Genomic DNA, 22,928 nt, shown 5'->3' on the forward strand with positions numbered 1-22,928 from the left:
TGAACTCTGTGCTGCTGATATTATCTGCATTATTGACTGTTCCTCTCTATTCTGCACTGTGCCGTGCTGCCAAACCACTATCATGGCAGGGAAGCAAAGTTTTTTTTTAACTTTCATATGTCAAAGCTGTCCTCCTGATGACTGGTGGGGAATTCACTCAGCAGTAGTGGAATAGAATCAGAAGCAGAAGAGGTTCAGAAAGACAACATCCAAAGAATGTATGAAGCAGGGGCAAATAGATTCTTGTACTGCAGGTTTCAGCTTTCTGAAATCTTTACTTTCTATATGTGGTTCTGCATTAAGGTTTTGTCCTCACTATTATACAAAGTTAATGCATCCTTTATTGCAATGCTCCATGCACCTGTTCATTCTGAATGACATACCAACTAACCTGCACGATGAATTACAATGTATGTTAATATACTATCATGCATTGAATTATCAAAAATGTAGGTTCACTCTCAGTACAATGTTGTGCATTACTAGCCCATTCAGCTTCAGTGATGAAGTACTAGTTTTATAGAAGAATCAATAATGAGTCTGAATTTATTCATTTAACTTTATTTTCAGTTTCCTTATGCCTCCAAAAACAGCTCTGACCCATAAATGCAATGGGCTCTACAAGACCTCTGAAGTGTTCTATAGTATCTGCAACCATGACGTTAGCAGTTAAGTCATATTGCTTTATTTGGTCTGCCTTCCCATATTGAATCTTGCTGTCATTTATTTGCTCAGGTAAGTGATGTACATACCCAGCCATTCTAAATGTGATTCATCAGATCAGCCCACCTTCTTCAATTACTCAATGGTTCTGATGCTTACATGCCCATTGTAGGCACTTTCAGTGATATAAAGGGCACATTGGTCTGTGGCCATGTACATGATCAGCATGACCTTTTTCAGCAATTTGTATTATAGTACTTGTTCTGTTTGGTTTAACCAGGCAGGGTAGGCTTCTTGTCACCACAATTTGAGGTGCATCTTTGATCATCTTTGGCATCCTTGATCCTGATCCCAGTTCACCAGTTGACCTTCAGTGGACCACTTGTGGTAGGTCTGATCTGATCTATCCACTGCGTAGTGGAAACACACCACAAAGCCTTTCATGATGATTTATACATACAGCAAAATAAACAAGTACACCCTTTTTGATCATAATTACCCAATGGAAAAGTTGTCAAAAAAAGGCAGTAGAAAACTTTCCTAAAGTTAACCTGGAAAGAAATATGGAACATACTTCCCAATCCACGAAGAAGATTGGGTGATCAAGGCAGTGCCCATGCCAGGAGAATGCAATTAAAAACTGTGATCAGGCGGGTAAGGGGTATTTCAATGCAGATGGAGCATTGCCTGTGACTTCTGCAATAAAGGACCTCTCTGGTCACATTTTTTTTTAATTTTGAAAGTTTTTTTCTGCTTTAACATGAGTTATATGGTTTCACCACACAGAAACAAACTGTGATTTTCTTGCTCCATGTGTCCAACCCACATAGAGTACTACTCATTTCATGACAATCCTGTCAATTGTATAGTTTTTTTTAAACGTGCAAGTTACCAAAAAACTTTAATGACAGCATGCTGACAGAGTGAGGGACATTACCACTAGTTTTTTATCTATTTCAAATCCTGACAACAAGTCTACGAGAATGCAAAGACATGAAATAGGTAAAGTGCATGTCAACTGCACTCAACAATCAATTCTGAATCCTATCCTTACCCTTACAGTAATGCAAATTTACCAAAAATTTTAACCAAGAAGCTTGCTACATGTGTTGCTGACACAGGCACAGCAGACACAGTGAATGAAATTATAGAATATTATGGTCAGGAACATTCTAAACATGTGTAAGTGACAAGCTTTAGGCTGCTAGTGAAATTGCAGAAGTTAAATTATATAGTTAATAGTTCTTCTAAATTATAACTGTAGCCAACAGCAAATAATATTTTGTAGGATATGTTTATAAATTAATTTCATTATTTTTAAAAAATTCTTAGTAAAGGTCATCTGGTGGATTTAGGCTGATGAAAAGGTTTACACACATGTGAAATAGGATAATAAAGACAACACTTCCACACTGGTACAGAAAAAAATTGTTCATCAGTTTAGGTCTTACACAACCCACTTTCTAGATGGATCACTATGCACTGTGCATCTCATTTTTCCTAATTTCTCTGCACGTACAACATTCTTTAAAACCACACTGTGTATAGTACATGCCAATACAAACTTGTTTTTGTCAAATGTAATAAAAGAAGTTGGCAACAGTAAGTTGTGAGTTCCTTTACCTTCAAATCAGAAAAAGAAAAGAAGCAGCTGAAGAAGTAAGAACATTTACATATCCAGTACAGTGAACAGCATGGTGTTTTGGGTAGCTGATTTCAATTCTAAAGCACCACTTGGCAGTTTAAAAACCTTTTGAGGATTTCAGAGATTATACCCGACTTTCTAGTAACTTAGATTATAGGTTTCAAAACTAATATAAAGGGCCATTGAACTAGTTTTAATGCATTACATGTATAATGTCTATAGAGTAGCCAGTGGACTGTGTTTAAGCAGACATTTAATATGGAAAAGTAATTAGTAAAAAACAAAATAAAGTTGTTGATTTAGCATAAAATTCCCTTTTAGAAGCTGCAAAGCATTTCCATAAAGTTAAAGTGGCAGTGTCTAGACACCCTCTGCTCATTTAGCCACACAGGTGACTATTATGAGTTTGATATAGTCCCCAATATTATCAGGATCAAAAAGAGCTTCCTGGTGACCAGGGTTGTGCAGTCGGAGATAATTTTGGGTACCTGGAGTCGGAGTCAATAAAAATGTGCCGATTGCGACTCCTGATAAATTTAAATATAATAAAAAAATACAGCAAGTTCAAATGTCCTATTTCACAAACATTAGTCATAATTAAGTACTCTTAAGTTCTCTGATGTAAGAATAAAGCCCAGTGCATAGTTGTATTTCTATTAGTGTAAAGTTCAGCTGAGCTATTATTCCACATGACATTCACATTATTGTAATCAGGATTATGTACATTACAAAAAAAACTTTAACATCATTTTGCACACCACCTAATGCTAGGAAGTTAGTTAAGTGGCCCCCCTAGTCCTGCCAAAGATAGGCAGCAGCATCTGCTCAACTTCCTCAGTCTGCTAAAAGAGCTTAGAAGAATTTGGAGGAACAGCTTTTTGGATTCAACTATAAGTGTTCATGTTTATTTTAAAACTGCATGTCTGCTTATGTGTACTATGATGGAAGGCTGTGTGCATGTTTCTGGATAAAACTGCAGGGCTATGTGTATGTTTGTGTGTATGGTGCAGGAATGTATGAATGTTTGTGTATAGTGTATATTGTGTGTATGGTGCAGGAATGTATGAATGTTTGTGTATAGTGCATATTGTGTGTATGTTTCTGAGTAAAATGTAGGGCTCTGTGTTGTGTGTTTAGTATAAATGTTAGTGCATGTTAGTGCAAGTTTAGTGCAGGGCTATAGCTTATCTGTGTGTATAGTGCCGTGTTGTATGTATGTTCGCAATAGTGCAAGACTATGTGTATGTTTGTGTTTAAATCAAAGAATATGCTAGTTAGTATACCATATTTTATATTTATATTTTAGTAAAAGCGGCACCCCATTCACAATGGCAAAAGTCTGGCAACAAACACAATAAAGTCAGCTGTTTATGGGCACTTTACATTATTAGGTGATAGGCAACATTACGTGTGCCAATGTATTCTTGAAGATGATGGTGAAAAACAATGTGATGCAAAAATTAGCAGTTCAGTGGGTCTACCAAAAATGCACCTACAAGAGCATCAAATTTGAAAAGACGTTTGCAGCGTTTCCATCCTGTATATCAATGAAAATATTCCATCTACTTCTGCAATAAAAAAAGTTTACAAATCCGCTGGAGACCAAACACAACTAAGAAGATTCTTTATATCTGACAAAGCTACCATAACAATGACACCAGAAAAATTAAAAAACCATAGTACTGAAATGGTAGTAAACAATAGTGCACCACTATCCTTCCTTTCACTGCCGGCCTTTTTAGGCATAAATAGAGAAATGGCTAAAAAACTTGGTGTTTGTCTGGAAAGAAAAAGTATAAGGAAACGTATAATTGAAGAGGCCAAATGTAAAAAGGAAAAACTATGAAAAGGTCTGAAGGGACATTTTGCCCCTGATTCATCAAGCAGAATCGGATTATCGGTCGCGCATTCGTATTAGCGATCCGGAATCGTACGCGGTCGCGCTATTCAGCAACGGAAAAAGCTCGCGCACGGAGCCGCGCTTATCTGACAGCTTTTTACTAAGCTTACTACTATTTAACATATGTGTTGTGCTGTTCATACTCTGCAACTTGCAATAAGAGATGGATTGTCATGACATTGTCATGCAGCTACTCTAATTGGAAAATTGAGGCAAGTAACTGTTGCAGCCAGGGCCCCTAAAACAGATGCCATTTAGAAAAGACGTGCGGGAAAAGGAGCCATTTTGGATCAAACAAAACGCTGGGGGAGCACTTATTTGATGGTAAAGCGTTTGCTTGAACTAAAAGACTTTCTTGAAGAATTGGACATTAAAAATGTTTTATTACCTGAAAGCCAGTGGACACAAGTAAAGGCACTGGAAAATCTACTTTCTAACCCCTTTACTGTCACCAAGAGTTTGCAATCTGAAGATTTAACACCTGGTAAATTCGTCTTGAAAAGGAAGAGCTTGATATATTGCCTGAACAAAAGTGGAGGGTTAGCAGCTGATGGCATTGTACCTTCAATGAAGAAAAGAGAATCTCTTACTGGATAATAAAATCTTGTTAGCTACTATTTATGTTGATCCAATGAGCCGAATTTTGTTGATCGATGACCAGACTGATACTGCAAAAATGGCCCGTGAAAGGTAAACAACCAGAAAATATCCAAATAAAGATTCCAGCAGGAGTTTTTTAAAGAATTAAAAGAAGTAGAAAAGTATGATCGCTCATCGAAACTGACTGTAGAAAAAGCCATCCTTGTTTATCCCGAGATTATTAGTGATGTAACTAGAACCGTAAATGCCACCCACCCAAGTCAGTGTCCCATAATTAGGATGGCATGCTCAACACTAAAAACATTCAAAACCGCATCAAAAAAATTGAGGAATGCTTCTTGATTAAATGCTCCTGCTTGTGACTTAAAAGTGGAGGGTCCTATTTTTATTCCTGGCACAACTAATTGAATATTGTCTGGAATGCACTCCAGCCACAACAAGCATTGCCCCTTTGCCCAATAGGAGATCTTCCCCTTTGGTTCTCATTGAGATGTTAAAACCTACTTCATCAAGAAAGTAGATGTTTATTCCATCTTCCTTAGCAATGAGATCAAGGATTTTGTTAGCATAGCTAAGCCTTTCCCGAAGAGAGTGGAAATCATTGCACCTTGAAGGAATAAAGAAGTTGTTTTTAATGACCATTGGAATTTATCAATTCATCTATCTATTGTTGAAATAGATACAATAATTCCAAATTTGGCAAATAATTGATCCTTCATTTCCTTGAGGCTTATTCCGCAATCTTCGGAAATTAATTTGCGTAACTCCTCCTTATGAGCTTCATCCAACTTTGAATTTCCCAGACCTTCTCTTGGTAATTTTTCCACTCCACTGGAAGATTCATAGGTCTTAATAATTTTGGTTATAGTTGTACAATTACAACCAAAAACCATTTCTATCTGGGAGGCATCACTTCCATTCAGATACCTGTCTACCACACTTTGACATTCTGCATTACCTAATTCTCTGGCCATAAGGGTAAGTGCAATACTAGATATAAAGCTGATAACTTTGAAGATAACAAGATGAATAATATTGTTATTTTAAACCTTAGTATAAATCCCTGTATTAAAGATATTTAATTTTAAAATTATATAAAGTAAGAAACATAATAATTGACAAATCATCATTTTATTTTCATATATTGATATAAATATTTCTTGAGAAAAACGTTTATGGTAAAAATATTGGGGTATATTTATTTTATAATAAATGCATTGATTTATGAATAATTAGGAGTCTAAATTTTTTTGTGAAGTTTGGTTGCCAAAGTGTGAAGATAAAATGAGAAACCCTGTAAATACAGAGGAGTCTGACTCGGGGGTACTAGAAACTGAGGAGTCAGGGAGTCAGAGTCGAAGGATTTATCTACCAACTCCATAGCCCTGCTGGTGACAACTAATGAATGGATGACTGGAAGTTGTTGTAGAGTAGTAAAAAACCTGCAAATTCCAACTTAATGTTCCTCACCACTGAAGAAGTATACATTATCTAGAAAAAGTAGAGCTAATTGAGTTAACCATAAGAATTCTAATGCTGCATTGTTCTGGTCCTATTGGTTTTCTTACATTATGTGTCTGAACTAACCCTAAATGATCATTATAACAGTTTAGGTTACTAAAATGTACATATGAGAATGAATCTATTTTTTAGCAGTTCATTTCAGATTAAAGTTTTATGTGGAGTAAGGCATGACTAATGTAGAACAGATACATTTTTGGCATTTAATTATTCAATACAATCTTTTGTTAGAAAAACATTTAGGCAGCCAAACCCTATTACACAAAAAAACTTCATGGGGTGGATGCATTATGCATACAGAAATAAATGCATGTGTCACACAATATTATATCCATGAAAATCCTAAATTAAAAAGACGCCACACCTATGTTCTCTAACAAAGGTTTAGTAATTGTGTGTTCAAACATCTGCTATTCGTTTTACATTCCCAAAAAAACATTTTTCTTGACAAGTGGGTGGGTTAGTACATAGTATGGCAAGGGGATAGTTATTATTTTGTAAATTAGCAGATTTACTTTTGGACACCCAAAATCATTTGATTTTTGGTGAACCACATCTGTTTCTTTCCAACCATTGGCAGCTATGTCATGTTGATGAGTGGCCCAATATAGTCCACAATATTCTTTCATGTGTATTTGACCGGCTTGGGAACCTTGTAAACATGGTATATTAGTTTTCAACACTAAGAACTTTAACAGAGTTTGTAGTAAAGTATAACATTATTCAATGAAAAAAAAGTGAAAACTTCCCTACAGACCTGATCTACGTATACCTCTACAGCCCTCAAGCAAACCTTTCACTGAGAGATCATGTGAGATGCCATTTCTGGCCTGGTGGGTAAAAACCTATATCAAATAGCCCACACCGTTTGATTGGTTAGTGTTCTGATTTTCTGTATTTCATACTCTCGGAATTACTAACCCAAAATAAGTATGCATTTAAGATGTTCAGCTAATTGCCCCAGGCAATTTCATTTCAGGTGTATGACTCAGACTACTGAAAATAAAAAATCACCTTTATGTGCAGGAAATTAGCATACTTGAATGGGTTAACCAATGGCATCTTGCATTTTTGTCTCAACTACTTGGATCTCGGTAAGTTCAATTTAATGCAATTTCAGTGACATTTCTTTAATTACTCATAATCTAGCCTAATTACAGTCTTTCTACTGTTCAAATTGTGGAAGTAAAGTGACAATGCTCATGGATAATTTTAGGGGCAGTGCACTGTAACAAATAAGCAAAGGTTATTTTTATAGTTCACAACAGGGTTCCTACAAAACAACTTGTTGCTGCTTTTGGCAGTCATACAAACACATAAGTTCCCCTGCTTGTTACTGTGTGAAGTAGAAATGCTCCTGATGGGATAATGAACAACCTTTTATCTTTATAAAAGGATGTAACAATGGAAATATATTGATTCAGAGTTCTTGAAATGGGCAGTACGTGGAGCTTTGAACTATCATTCTCATCCAAAAATGCTGATAAACCTATTCTTGATTGCAGTGATAGTCTGATGGAACCCTCAGGACCTATTTGTGCCACAATGCCACTGACTGAATAGAAGATATTATATGGATCCATGCTAATGACAGCCTGGATTTCTAACACCTTATGTTCTGAGGTGGTGGCTATAAAAAAAAAAACAACTTTCTGGGTAATGTCAATCAAGTAACACAGTTCAGTAGGAGCAAAGATGGAAAAGGACATGAGGCGGATCCCAGTTAAAGTTAAGATGCATATGTGGAAGTTTCAGCCTTACAACAGCACAGGAGAATTCCTCCACCAATGGATCAAGCAGAAATTAGGAGTATTTACCTCCACACTTAGATGGGGCCAGACTGAAGAGGAATGGAGAATGTTCTGAATACCTAGAGACAATGAATTGGAGGCATTTTTGGTGAATAGAAATTTTCCCACACTTTACAGTAAGTTGTATTTGTTCAAATGTCCTTGTTTGAAAAAGTGACAGTTACCAAAACAGAGCAACTTAGATCTTTCAACTTCTGATTTTCAGTTTTCATACCCTTAAACTTAGAATGTCTAGCCAGGGATGTTGAGAGGCCCCAGGTAAAAAGCTGAGTCTTTTGATAAAATAGGAATCAGTTTGTAAATGTGTAAATAGGGATGCTAAAGGACCCCTGGCTCAGATGCCAAGCTTGTGGGAGAAGAGGAATCAGCTTGCAAATAACTGCATCAAAAAAAGTGTGAACGATGGCAACTTAGTCCAATAGGAGATGAATGCTAAGTTGGTAACAGGGTCGCCCATTAGATATCATGAAACCTCAATATTTGTAGGGCAAGTGTCCTCGCAGTAGGTGCCCCAACTTGAATGACTTAGATGTACGATGTTAGATGTAAGGCTTTAGGAATTTTGCCTAGAGGGAAATGATGTGACTGTTTTTTTAAGAGATAGTAAGTTCTGAGAATGGCAAGGTCTTACTGTCCATTTTTTATGGGATAAAATTGGTCCAGTAGGTCGGTTAAGAGCAGAGCACCAACCATTTGTAGGCTGCCATGTAGAAACCTTTAAAAATGGTTTGATTGGGAGAGAACCTTGACCACCCCAGTGAACAGACCCTAGAAGACTGGAGGGTTATGATGTGCAAGGAGTAAGGGGGCTGTTCTAGGGAACCGGCTAATCACTTTTTCCAGCAATACCATACGCACATTACAAATTAATAAAAGTTAATTTAAAGAAATAATAAGATTGCAAATGAGCATGTACAATATTTAGTTTTCTGTTTTCACCTACATTTTTGGTGAACACCAAGGTAATGAAAGTATCTTAAAAAATAACTTGCCAACACTAATGATGAAGTTTATTTTAATCAAATAAAATTGACCCATCACCCTTGTTTACCACATTAAGGACTTTAGATGGGTGTCTTCCTGTGTTTGTGGCAATAAATGCGACTAAGCAGATTTCCATTCTCAACTCAGGCAACATGAAAATTTTCTATGAAAACATTTGTTGACTGGTAAATTTGACAACTGTAACAAGGACATTACTGATAAATACTATATCTGAGTTACCTATTCCTGGCCAGACCTAGTTTTCTTGTCTCAAATAGGGATACAGAAGATCTCCCCCACAGATAACTTTTTCTCCAAATTGAACTATATCAGGTGGAGGTGTCCTACAGTAAACCGCCTAATACCAGGATGCACAGCTGGCTACAAGGTGGTTCAGGAATGATACCTATATTTCTACTCATAGTTTTGAACATGACGTATAAGTGCTTACGTCTTACTTTCTACCTTAAAAAAGCAACTGAAAAGAATTTGTATTGGGGAGCATTTTGTTCCGTTTAGTTTATCTCATTTTTCTGTAATACTTAAAAGCTCAGTATGTACAGACGAACATTGAGAAGTAAGAACTGTGGAAGAACAGCCAGCCCAGGAAAACTGAAGCAGCACCAACTAATACACTTCTGTCATAATGGAAACAGCAGTTGCAGAAATTGACAGTTTCCTTGACAGCATTTAAGGACAGCATGATACTAGTAATTGAACATTGTGAAGAACACAAGGCTTACAAAAATGTAAATTACACCCAATTGGCAAATTATTATATATAAAAGTACTATTCAAAGGCAAAGACATTTTTCACTGGCATTATCTTTAACTGAAATGAAACAGTAGTAACTGAGAAAGCCTGGGGGTGTAAACATATTCACAGCTTTCATTTGAGGGAACAGCACAACATTTTTACTAACTTCTCCAAAGTCATTAGTAAGCAAGAATCCTAATGTTTATCCTAAAGTTTAGAATGACAACAAAGGTGATGTACAGATACACTCCAATAAATGACAGTTATTTATTTTGTTAACATACATTTTTAGGCATGTTGTGGCTGTCGGCTGATCCCTCTCTTCATAAGGGGGGATGTATTAGCTATGGCAAATTTCCTGAAAACACAATGGGTTAGCTCTCTCCTGGACAGGCAGGAGGTTGTACAGTGACCAGAACAGGGTCAATTTTATGTAAGTTTTCCTTTAATAGGAGAGGTTCCATACATAAAATCATAAAAATTACATTAAAAAAATCAAAAAAAAATCATGGGGCTCCATAGATATTAACCACCAAAAGTCAATGCTTGTAGAGCCACCTACTACAACAGCAGCAAATCTTTCAGGTTATGTCTCAATCAACTTAGCTATTGGGACTTTTGCTTATTCCTCAAGACAAATCTGCTCCAGCTCTCGGTTTTTATGGGCTACCATGGTGTGCAACAATCTTTAAGTCATGCTACGGATCCTGAGATGGATTGAGATCTGGGCCTTGAATAGGCCATACTGAAACATTTAAACACTTTCCTTTTAACCTCTCCAGTGTAGCTTTACCTATGTTTAGGTTATTTTCCTGCTGGAAGGTGAACCTTCTAAAATCTCTGGCAGATGGAAACAGGTCTGCCCAAAAATTGCCCTGGATTTAATGCCATCCATCTTTTTTTCAATACTCACCAGTTTTCCTGTCCCTGCTGTTGAAAGAAATTATTACAGAATGATGCTGACACCAACATGCTTCACTGTGGGATTGGTGTTCTTGGGCCAATGGGAATTGTTGGGTTTGTATTACAGCTAGGACCTGGTTTATGTATGTAATACATTAAAAAAATATATATTTTTTTTATTATGCCAAAGTCAACTACGTGATTCACTAAGAGCAAAACATATGTTGTTTATCTATCACATTTCACAGAGTTTGGGACTGCCTAGAAGACATTACTATAGCTATTCTTGTGTTTTTTTTTATAATACATGCTGTTGTTTTATAAAACAGCAGTTTTTTTTTTATCCTGGACTAGATCCATTGAAGGTTTTCCAATCACCCAGCTCCACCTGTAATAATAGTCTGTCTTGTCCAGTGTTGGAGAGCTTTGATAAATCCGGCCCATAGTACTTGCCATGATGGTTAAAAAGTTCAATTTTTTCCCTTTAATCAATGGCTCTTTTTCTGGCCACTCCTTCATACCATCATAGTTTGTTGCCTATAGTGGCCCTGTGGACAGATACTTCAATCTCCAATGTGAACCTTTGCAGTGCCTTGAGGTTATCCTTGGTGGCTTTGTTGCATTTCTAAGTATTGCCAATCTTGCCTGGAACATACAAGTTTGGGTGGGCTGTCTTCTTTGGTCAGGTTTGCCATATTCCATTCCATTTTGTTGTAATTAATTTAATGGTGCTTCATGAGATATTCAAAGTTTGGGATTTTATTTTATTAACTGACTTGATCTATACTTCACAACTTTGCCTCTGACGTGCCTGGAGCGCTCCTTGGCCTTCATGTTTCTCAGTAATGTGGCAAGGACCAATTTTACTATATGTATACAGATATCATGTGAGGTGTTGATTTGAACACAGGTGGAACCAACTCAAATAATTACGTCACTTCTGAAGTTATTTGGTTGGACAAGATCTTATTTCGAGTATTATTAGCAAAGGCAACTGTTCAGCTCTTACGTTTTGGGGATCCTGTTGAAAGGCCGTTTTTTTACTACTCTGACTGCAGCAAATATTCTACACTTGCAGATCCCCCATTTCTACTGGCTCATTTGTCCTTACACAATGTACAAGGAGAATAAAAGATCCACAGCGTGTGGTAGGGAAAGCAGGTATTCAACCGATCCAGCTAGTTATATGCTAGCAGAGACCAGGGAGCAGTAAAGTGGTAGCATTTGAACTAGCATACCACAAAAAAGGTAAGTATATTGCCTTCTACTAAATAAATGCTTTTACATTCAAAATAACTGTAGCACAGCAGAATGGAATAACTAGTTTCTGACCATTTCCTAGATAGTTATTCTTTGCATTATCTATCTATTGGGTTTTAATTTTGTGTTCCAGTTGGGAGTCCAATCAGATTGATTAATTTTATATAATATTTTGCTTCAAAGAAAACACACACACACACAATCTAAGGCGATTGCCCCTGCTGAACATTATGACCCATATCATTGCTATTAATTTACAGATCTCTCTCACTGGCTTAGTTAAAGAAGTCCTGTCATTTAGAAGCCACAAATTGTGTGCAATGACCCAGGAAAAAAAAGGCTTTTAAAACAGTCAGCACACAAAATCAAATATACAAACTTGCACTTGCTCCATAATTAACCCACGTTTGGGGGGGGGGGGGGGGATCAAGCTTTGCGAGTTAGTTTAAACTTGAGCAGGCCAATTAAATTAACAAAAAGCTTGCATATTTAGGATGCAATGCCTTCTGCTTTCTGCATTTTTAAGCATTTTTTGTTTTTTTCCTTTAAAAATAAAGTTTTGCAGAATAAAACAACATTAAATGTACCCCATCTTCCTAAAGAGCGCATTACAGAGCTGCCACGTTCTCATATTTCTGTTGTTGGGTAGATCAGATTTTGAAAATGAAAACAAGTGCACCATTCATAAAATATTTATTTTACAGTACATCTAACACATGAAACCATAACATTAAACCTCAGCAATTTTATTACAGTGGTAAAATAATTATTTTTGTAAGCCAAGATTTAAAAAAATCCCACTGATAACATTGCAATTAGACACCTTTTCCAGACATAATAATTCAAACCCATTTAATTTACAGTGAAATGTAATGAAAAAAAATGTAGTGAGACTTACATGCATTCTGCAAAATATAGACAAATAATTTGAAGTATAGGAGGAGAAAAACATACAGGAATGATCTTTGTGGAATTAATTACAGAAATAAAGATTACCCATCAGCCGCACACAGTGGAGACAGTCATTTTGTAAGGTAAACCAATGTATATTTTAGCAAATTGCCAGAAACTAGTGACGTTAATGAAGCACGAGGCACTCTGAGGTAAACTTTGCAGTTTTGTTTTTCTGTGGTAAATGCAAAAGCTACAATAGAAAAAAAAACACAAACCCTTACTAATTTTCATAAATAACCCCTTTCATGCCCTTTCCTTCTCTACCGATTCAACTTACAAAATGGCTGCCACTAGGGAGCAATACATAATATATTTTAGGAACATACAAAAAGGTAGCAACACTGGAAATTCAAGAACTTTTTTTGCTTTTTTTTTTTTTTTTTAATACTTTCTCTGACAATGCAGCAGCCATGACACGTAACATGCCTTAAAAAAGGGGGGCTTGGATGCCATTTTGGTACCACAATTCAGCTAGCGTTATCTTCTTTTAGCATTGGTAAGAGAAGGGCAATGCTTACATCCAAAATTGCAAATTAACACAAACATCCTAAGCTGTTCCTTCACCTAATAGAAAATTCACTGAAACTTGGTAAACATATCTGAGCATCAATTTCGTGTGTTTGGGAGGGGGAGGCAGTAGAAAGCTATTTAAAAGAGGGCAAGTTTGGCACTTTTATACTGATGTCACCAATGTTAATGTTTCTTGGAATTTCAGGAAGGTTCATGTTCTTTACAGCAGACACAGCCCGAGCCGGAGCACCTGCTAATCCAGCCTGTGTGCAGAATAAAAAAAGAAAGGAGAATCAGATTAATATTTTCTTTTGACCGAGTGACCATGACCACAGCTTACTTATAAAAAAAGGTCACAGACATTGCTGAGATTTTCCCAGTTTGCATGGAATGGATTATTATAAATTAAAGATTAGAAAAAGCACAATGACAGAAAGACGCATGAAATGTCAAATTGAACATTAACATGATTATGAGCAGGTCCATGAGGTGCTCTAGTGTGAATAACAATGCATACCTGCATGGTAGGTTACACTCATTTTAATTCCTATTTTTTTCCTGAGCTCCCCAACTAATTTGCTCTTTTCAAGTGACAATTGGCTGAGCTTTATGTGGTTCTTAGGCAGCAGCGGGAGGTTACTAGTCAGACAAGCCTGCAATTAACTGTAATCAGAATGCCTTTTGTCTATTAAATATGACTTTAAATTTGTGAAGTTTTACCCAGAAAAATATGAGGACAAACCAACATAACCAAAATTCATTTATTATAAGCGTAGAGATGCTAGTTACTGCAAGCCTACACAAAAAAAAGACTGCAAGAGAATGTAAAATCTATTAAAAACAGAATTATTTGACTTACAAAGTAAGGACAAAAATTTTTGAATGTGTTAATACATACAGCGAACCAGTTTACCTGTGATAAGTCTGCAAGGTAAGGGCCTACAATACAAACATGGTAATCAAATGTAGCAAACCTATTTTTTCTTTTTTTAAATAAAATATAATATAAAGTCTTTTGGTGCAACTTTGTATAGATAGAAAAAAATGCAACAAAGGGCAAAATGCAACCATGGTTTAATAAAAAAAACTATTATTACTATAATTCCAGACATAACTAAATATATTTGTGTATCATTTCAAGAATATCTGATATATGTATATATATTTTTTTTTTTCCATATCCACTTAGGTTGGATACGTGAAGGACTTTAAAAAGATCACACCAATGTGCTCCTGAATATTTACCACAATAGGTCAGTCACTTTGGTCTCCACAAGATGTCATGCCCACAAAGATCCATGCAGAGTTTATGAAACCAACACAGAAGAAGTGTTTAAGCCAGGGATGAAGGTTAGTGCTGCACAAATGGCATGTGACATTGAGTTTACATGAAATGAGGATGAATGATTGTGTGATATGTTTCAAACCTTACAGCCAAAGTAAAGTGAATAAAAGCCAGGCTGTCACACCTAATTGGCACACTTACTATTAAGAAATGTGTTGAACCGAATATCCTATACAGATATGCTATAAATTGGAGAATTATTTTATTACAATCCACAAGGATACTATGAAGAGGTTATCATGATACCCCAGGAGCTAGGGTTGGGTAAGAGCTGCCTGAGCTAGCAAGGGTAAGGGCACATAGACAGCTGCACATGAATGCACTAATGGTTTAATTTCTAAAACTGGATATTCCAGGATGACCATCTTTACTCATGCATCACTACTTAGTTTATCACTGTTGAGGATCAGTAAAATCTGAAGTACCAACTGGATCACAAAATAGTTAAAACAGGACTAAGAAAACAATAGTGTTGATGGAATTGAGACCCCAGTGGTCTCATTTGGCAATCTAATCCCACGTGTTTCTGGTATTAGGCTTAATTGGTCAATGCACACCAGGGCCCAGCAAACTATTCACTTTGCAGGTTCCATACCTCTACTAGTGTACCATCTAAAAATAAACCACCAGCAAAGCAGGCACTGAAAACACTTGTTTTACACTTGTGTCTAGCAACTTCAGAGGGGTGTTGGAAAGCAAAACCGACTTTAAAAGTACAGTTTAGGTCTCATTTACCAGTAATACCGGTAGTAGTAGGGTTTTTGCCCGGCTCCTGCTTTAAAACAAAATTTGCTTGCCAAGATTTTGGACATACACAGTACATGCAGCACAAAAAGGCTCAAATTAAAAGTGATGATTATTATTTCAGTTTATATTTAAATACATCAGGCATACACTTGTGTACAGGACTGAGTTACCATTGAAGAAGAATTTCCAGTGTTCACCAAGTGCTCTTGTCTTCATCATTAAACGTTATGTAGGTGGGTTTGTTACGATGAATCATCAAGTTATCGTTAGGTTTAACAACATAATCTATCTTAAACTAGACTAAAGGAATAATACATGCATCTACAAAAGGCACATCACCTAAAATTAGTGGCTTCATAAGGCTTGGGAAAAAGGTTTTAGGTGAAAGGATTGGAAACACATTCACAAGGTAAACAGCATGATAAAACTACTTGGATGATTCAAATGAAAAGAATCAGAGAAAGAAAACAAAATGAAGTCTGCAAGAAGATTGAGATGAGGCCGAATTGATAAACTTGTACAGACATCTGATCATTTTAAAGCTATGGAATCACAAGGATAGTAATGTAAGGAAATGTTTATATACAGAGTCGGATTCATTTGCCAGATCCACAAAAAAAAAAAGAAAGAAAACACACAAAACATCCAAAATTACTAGAGTCTAGAAAAGAAAAGTAAATACTTTTTACAATACTCACCAGCCTGTATTAAGCCTAGTATACCCCATTAGGCTCACCATTTTCAACTGTAATGTATAGGTTTACCTATCAATCTAAAAGAAAGCTTAGGGAACTCAAGGCACACTTTGCAAGTCTAGGGTATGCATACTGCATTTAGAGAAAAAGACTTCTTGATCCACAAATGTAGATGCATGGAAATATGTTCGTGTGCAGTTCTGTGTTCTTATGGAACTCAAATGAATCAAGATTTAAGAAAAAAAAAAGTCATGTGGGAAAATTGTAGGACATACACAAATGCAAAGAGGTTGCATTCGAATGTGAATAATAATGAAGGCATTTATTTGAATTTCAGCTGAGGCACATTGACCTAATTAAAACTCAGCTAAAAGATTTCAGTAAAATTTCTATACTATATTAGCCATAGTGTTTGGGTAAAACATGCATTTTAAAATTAGTGACAAGATTTGGTTCTTCTATTCTTTTTTCCCCGTTTTGTTGTATTTTGCCCTTTCATTGTCACTGCTTTATAAAGTTTTACTTTTTCTACACTTTTGGACCAAATACTGAAGTTTATAATTGACTTTGGTGGCATATAAATAAATGAATAATGTATGACTAGTACATTTTTTTTTTGCATATCAGCAATGTAATTATGAAGTTAAATAAAATACATGCGATTGTTACACATTGTGGTAGACACATTCTCCATACATCTGACTACAATGGGGCTGCAGTTTCACCATGGTTTGTCCATAGTTGCAAAAAAATAAAAAAGTCAAAGGCTACATGTCTAAAGTTGTGTATAAAGAACTGTCACTGTGACCTGGTCTTTCTTTGACAAAGTCTGTAAACCAAGCATTTGTATTGCAGGGACACAAGCGGAGTTCTAGCAGGTGTTTGTTTTTTTTTACAGCCAACAGAATTGTTCTGCTCCTTTAACCAAAGCAGCAACCCCAGGAGATCCATGCAAAGTGAGAAAAGAGGTTTTGGATGGTAGATAGCACAGGAAGCAGCACTGCAAACCATTGAAGTTAGGTTGTTAAGATATGCAGTCTGATGTTTCCCATCTATTTAATGTTGGCTTGGCAATGCTGCCTGTTAAAAATACTGGACTCATTACATAAAATGGAAAGGCACACTCACCGAATCAGCACAATCATAAAGTAATCACAGGTTATTAGTAAAAGTCCAACATCATTGCTTTGCAGTACTGGTACCCAATTATCTCCCATTCAATAACAAATTATTAAATCATTAAAAAAATTGAACATTTTTTGTTTTGCTTTACTCAGAATAACTATACAAATAAATAATTAAAACATTCAAAAGCTTATAATAAAAATAACAAAAAATGATAAATTACATTGATGGAAAAACAGAAAAGCATGAAATTCTGCAGAATCTAGTGAAGCACTAATTAAAACTAAAACAACAAAATTAGCACTAAAAATGGCTGCGTGGCTGGCACATGTAAAGGTTTGGGATTAATCTGGGATGTCTGGACTAAACAATGTCACCGACATCATTTTGCTTTGCCTTTCTCATTAGTACATGGAGCAGATGTTGGCAGAAGTACCTTGGTCTACCTGTCCTGCCTGGAGGACTGAAAGATAAAACTCTGCAAGAGAGAAAGAATGCAAGAAGCTAAAGAAAGTTGATTTCAACATTTACAGATTAGACTTCCTCTAGGTCAACTACAGATCAAATCTACAGAAGAATGATTTTTACACAAGACAATCCTTAAAAAGTCTGCTAACTGGAAATTCTGAGGTTTTATTTCAGTCTTTTATTGGTTTGAGTCAGCGGTAATCTGCAATAATCTTCAAAGTCACTAGAAATCATTTCATATTAAAATTAAGAGTTTTAGGCAGGAAGTGATACATCTTTGGCATGACTTCTAACAATTTAACAAATTAAAAAAAAAGGTCAGAGCCCCACACAATACATTGGACCATTTTCTGGAATGAACCAAGATATGTGAGAAAGTTGCCTGTAAATTACCAAGAAACAGCTTACCTCACCTAAAACAATTAGGAAGCTAGGTTTTTAGGAAATGCTAGATGACATGATCTTAAGTATTGACTCAAGCCTTGAAAAATGTATTCAAAATATGTACCAGGTTTTAAAGTGTTTAGAGTAGAAATACCATCAATATTTGGCTATACAGAAGCATACATGCTTGATAATACTTTATGACTATTGATGCGCAAGGGAAATTAATTTCAATTTTTAAAGGGGGCTTCATAGTTAAAATAAAAGCGTATTCCTGCTGATGTCTCCTCTGCCTACCATGTTCCCACTGAATGCCTCATGGTGATGCGATTCCTTTTCCCCCTTGTATTAGTAGTAGAAAGAAAACTTTGTTTCATTCAACCACTCAATGTTCAACATTCATTGTTGAAACCATTTTGTAGATATTTAATGGAAATATCCAATATCCTATATTAAAGTATATCTAAAGGCAAATTTTGGGGGGTTTAGATAGAGCAGTATGGTTAAAATCCCCCCTTTGGTTGTGTCCCATTGGAGTTTTTTTTTTACTTCTTGTTCAGAAAGGAGAACAAGTAAGATCATTAGTTCAGTGAGAAATAACCCCTCTCACATCACACAGCCCTGACTGGTGGAAGAAAAATAAAAAAGATAAAGCTAAAGGGGAAGAGCAATGAGCTAAACTCCTAATCTTGTTGCCTTATTCTACCAGTATACTCCCTTAACTACAGCAAAACTAGTCTTGGTGTTGTTCCTCTTTCTGCTGTACAAGGATTGCAATAGGGTTAATGCCATGACAATTGCAAGTACTTACCAATCTTGAAAATGTAAAGGCATTTAAAACAAAATATTAATTAGCATTTATTGTGTATTTTATATATGCTTGGAATTCAGATTTAGGAGAGTTCTTAACAAACTGAATGCTCATTGTTGCACCAGAATCATAAACCAGCAGACTGGTGGATTTTGTATCAGAAATAACATCCAGAAATCCAGGGTGGATAAAGATTTTTAAGGACAGAGGTTTAACCAGAAAAAACTAAAGGCTCGTTCAAATAAAAAAAACAAAAAAACATTTCCTGCATTATATGAGTATTTCTTCCTAAACAAGTAAATGATGCAAATTTGCCCCATTATGAATCTCTGATGTGTACAAAGTGGTGAAATCCATTTTGTGGTTGGAAGTTAAGGTGACATCATGGTCTTACATTTATTACAAGACACTTTGTTCTAGTTTGCTGGATCGATGTACTGTTTAACATTTATTACTCTGGCTACTCTAAGAAAGTTGATGGCAAAGTGATAGTATTGCTCCTTACAGCCAACCATAGTTTCAGTAATGTGGACAGTACTTTGTTGTCTTTTAAGCTACGTACACACGGCAGATTTTTATCGCCCGATATTCGGCATCGGCCAAATATCGGGCGAAAATCTGCCGTGTGTACAGTCGGTGTCGTCCATCGTCCAAACGACCGACCTGCCGAACCTAATGAAAGGGAAGGGGGAGAGCGCGCAGCAGGGTGCCGCTCCGTCGCTCTCCCCCTCCCCTCTCCATAGAGCATGAACGGTGCTGTATGTACAGCATCGTTCATGCATCGTGCAGTCCCTTGTCGTTGGAAAGGATCGTGAAAGATCCTTTCCAACGACAAAAATTGCAAGTGTGTACGCAGCTTTAGTTTATACATATCATCACAACTGTTAAGCCTTGAACAGAAAAAAATATTTTATGAATCTAAGATTCTGTAAATCACTGGATGACAAACTACAAAAGGAAAACAAAATCTTAAGAAAACAATTTCACGGTCTTAAAAGTACTGTCGACTTGATCCTCTGCTGTAATTTAACAACTCTAACTAAAATTACCATGTGTAAACCATTTGAAAAAGAAATCTCTGGGAAGGACAAAGCAAGAACATCTGAGGGGGATATTCTAACAATTTATGAATGCTAATATTTTAGGGAGGTATCCAAATACATCTGGAGAAAATAAACACGTTTCTAAGCAGAATCATAAACCCTTTCTGTTCTAAACCCAAACTCAAAAGGAAAACCATTTTTTTTTCAGGAACAAGTACATATGCACATATTTAAATATAACATGTACAAAAATCCATATGTACATATTTAAATATAAATTTTATCAACTATATTTTTTTAGTCCTGACTTTAGTCCTCATTAAAGACGGTACTGTCTTGCAGTTTATTTTTTTCTATTCTTCCTTTACTTGGTATCCCTATGCTAGCACAGCAGCCTGCAGAAGGATCACAAGCAAATACATGAAAGATAACATTCATTACATTAATATTATTAGTACACATTATTTATATAGGGCCATCTTATTGTGCATCGCTGTACAAAGTCCACAGTCGTGTCACTAACTGTCCCGCAAAGGAACACACAATCTTATGTCCCTACCTCAGTCATATGTCACTAACGTAGTCTAAGGTCAATTTTTGGGGGAAAGCCAATCAACCTTACTCCATGTTTTTGGGATGTGGGAGGAAACCGGAGTACCCGGAGGAAACCCATGTAGACACAGAGAGAACCTGCAAACTCCATGCAAATAATGTCCTGGCTGAGAATCGAACCTGGGACCTAGCACTGCAAAGGCAAGAGTGCTAACCCCTAAACCACTGTGCTTACATGATTCCCAATTCAAATAACTACGTCTTAAAAAAAAAAAAAAAAAATTGGGATATCAAAAAAATCGAAATGCCTTTTTTGGGTTTTGGGCTTTTACCTCCAAAAAAAGCAATAAACTATAAAAGGGGTAGGGGTAAAAGGTGTTTGTGGTAGCTGGAAAATGATTTCAACATTTTCTGTAGGTTCTGTAATGTACAGATATGCATTTTACAAACAAATGAGTTCTAGAAATGTATTCATTTCTTGAATGCACATAAAAGCATAAATGATTCATGAATGAACAGGAATTTGATAGGATACCACAGTCCTGCAATGAAGAAATCCCATTTTCCACATGAAACAAACAAAAAATATTATTCAAAAGTTTCAATCGACACAAACTACTCAAAGTAGAAGGTGAATAACTAAGAAACTAATACACATACGCTTTTCTTCAAAATATGGAATTATTGTCATAAAACAGGTAAAAGAGCTAAGCTCAAATGAAAAGTTCAGCAACACATTGTTAAGTGCTATTTTGTTTTAAGTAAACATGTACTCAGTTGCAGACTTTTAAAAAGCCTTTCAAGGTTTTGTAATTGTTGCAGATATGACCATTGAAAAATATAGCCAACTTTGTTTTCCTGGGTTTTGTGTGTTTAGTATTTTTGTTAAGCATTTGTACTTCTTATAACTCCTTTATTAAAACACTTGTGAAAGAAAAGTACTTCCTAACAAAAGATGCCAAAACGTGGATTTATTAGCCAGGAAAGCTAAGCCTTATTAACTGTTGTACAGTGTCTAATGAGAGATATATCACTCAGAAGTATGACTTAGTCAAGAAATTTAGGTCCCGGTTAAAAATGCAACTAAATCAAAGAAGGTCCAAAAGTTTAAAGGCAGGATTTTTCTTTTAGTTCTTAGTGAACAAATTTACACTTTTTACTACTAAACACCAATAACTAACTTTCCATTGCATATTATTATGGTTCCATGGAATAAAGTATTTCAACCCTTTAATATGGGTCTAAGGTACTGATCAATTAAAACCACTGAAAAAAATGAAGAAAATTGTATTACCTAATTACAATAGTTTTTGTCAATAGGGATGAGCGAGAATAATAACCCCCCTAGCGGTCTGATTCTGGCCAAATTTCCATGCAAAAAGTGGTACAATTTTTTGCATTGAAATTTAATTTACATTGTAGACCTATAATTTTTAGGTATAACCCACCGACACATTTCTAATAGTTAATAAATTTAATGATAAACTTAAAAAAAAACACAAAAATCTTTTTAAAAAAATAAAATTAAAAAAATAATGGATAATGTAATATAACTGTACAGCAGCATATAATATATATATATATATATATATATATATATATATATTATATGAATATTTCTTTGTATTGGACTCAATACAGCTATTTTGTATTGAATTCAATACAAAACTATTTGAATTTCCTGCCGCTAAGTCCCAGCGGCACTGACTCATGTACCGACGTCACCGGAAAACCCCGTAGGACGTCTCTGCACTTCGCGGGCAGAAATCAGAGGAGGCAGATGTGTCCCCAGGACTTGCGGGGACCAGCAGGACGTCGGGGGACAGTGACAGAATAAGGTAAGTGGGTTTTTTTTATGCTTTTAGGTACCCCGAGTCTGACTCAGGAATACCACTAGGGGGGTTAAGCTCGATCTCACAGTGAATCGGGCCCTACCGAAAATGTAAGTGAGAATGGCCTTCTGATTCGCAGAGAGGTCGAGCTCTCGCCGAACAGAAGGATTTCCAGGGCTCCATCCCCTGCGATCCCCAGGCACTAGAGCCACAGCTGCAATCATTGAAAAGATGCCCAGCACAGGAGAAACTCCTGACATTGTAATATACGTATCACTTACAAATGATACAATTGTATCTGTAACAAAATGTATCATTTGTAAGAGATACTTATATTACAATGTCAGGAGGTTCTCCTTTGCTTGGCATCTTCTTAATGATTGCAGCTGTGGCTGCATTCATTGAGAAGAGTGTGCAA

The 22,928-nt window shown here is 36.0% G+C and overlaps 1 protein-coding gene across 1 annotated transcript in view; it reads right to left on the reverse strand.

The window, feature by feature from the left end:
* Positions 1-12,720: 12,720 nt before the first annotated feature.
* AP3S1 (adaptor related protein complex 3 subunit sigma 1) overlaps positions 12,721-22,928 on the reverse strand; it is a 44,617-nt gene continuing 34,409 nt past the window's right edge. The window contains exon 6 of the mRNA XM_072416065.1: positions 12,721-13,771. Within this exon, the coding sequence (XP_072272166.1) occupies positions 13,643-13,771 (129 nt within the window). The 3' untranslated portion in view covers positions 12,721-13,642. The remainder of the gene's footprint in view (positions 13,772-22,928) is intronic.

Source organism: Pyxicephalus adspersus, chromosome 6, assembly GCF_032062135.1.
Source record: "Pyxicephalus adspersus chromosome 6, UCB_Pads_2.0, whole genome shotgun sequence".
Classification (NCBI taxonomy): Eukaryota; Metazoa; Chordata; class Amphibia; order Anura; family Pyxicephalidae; genus Pyxicephalus; species Pyxicephalus adspersus.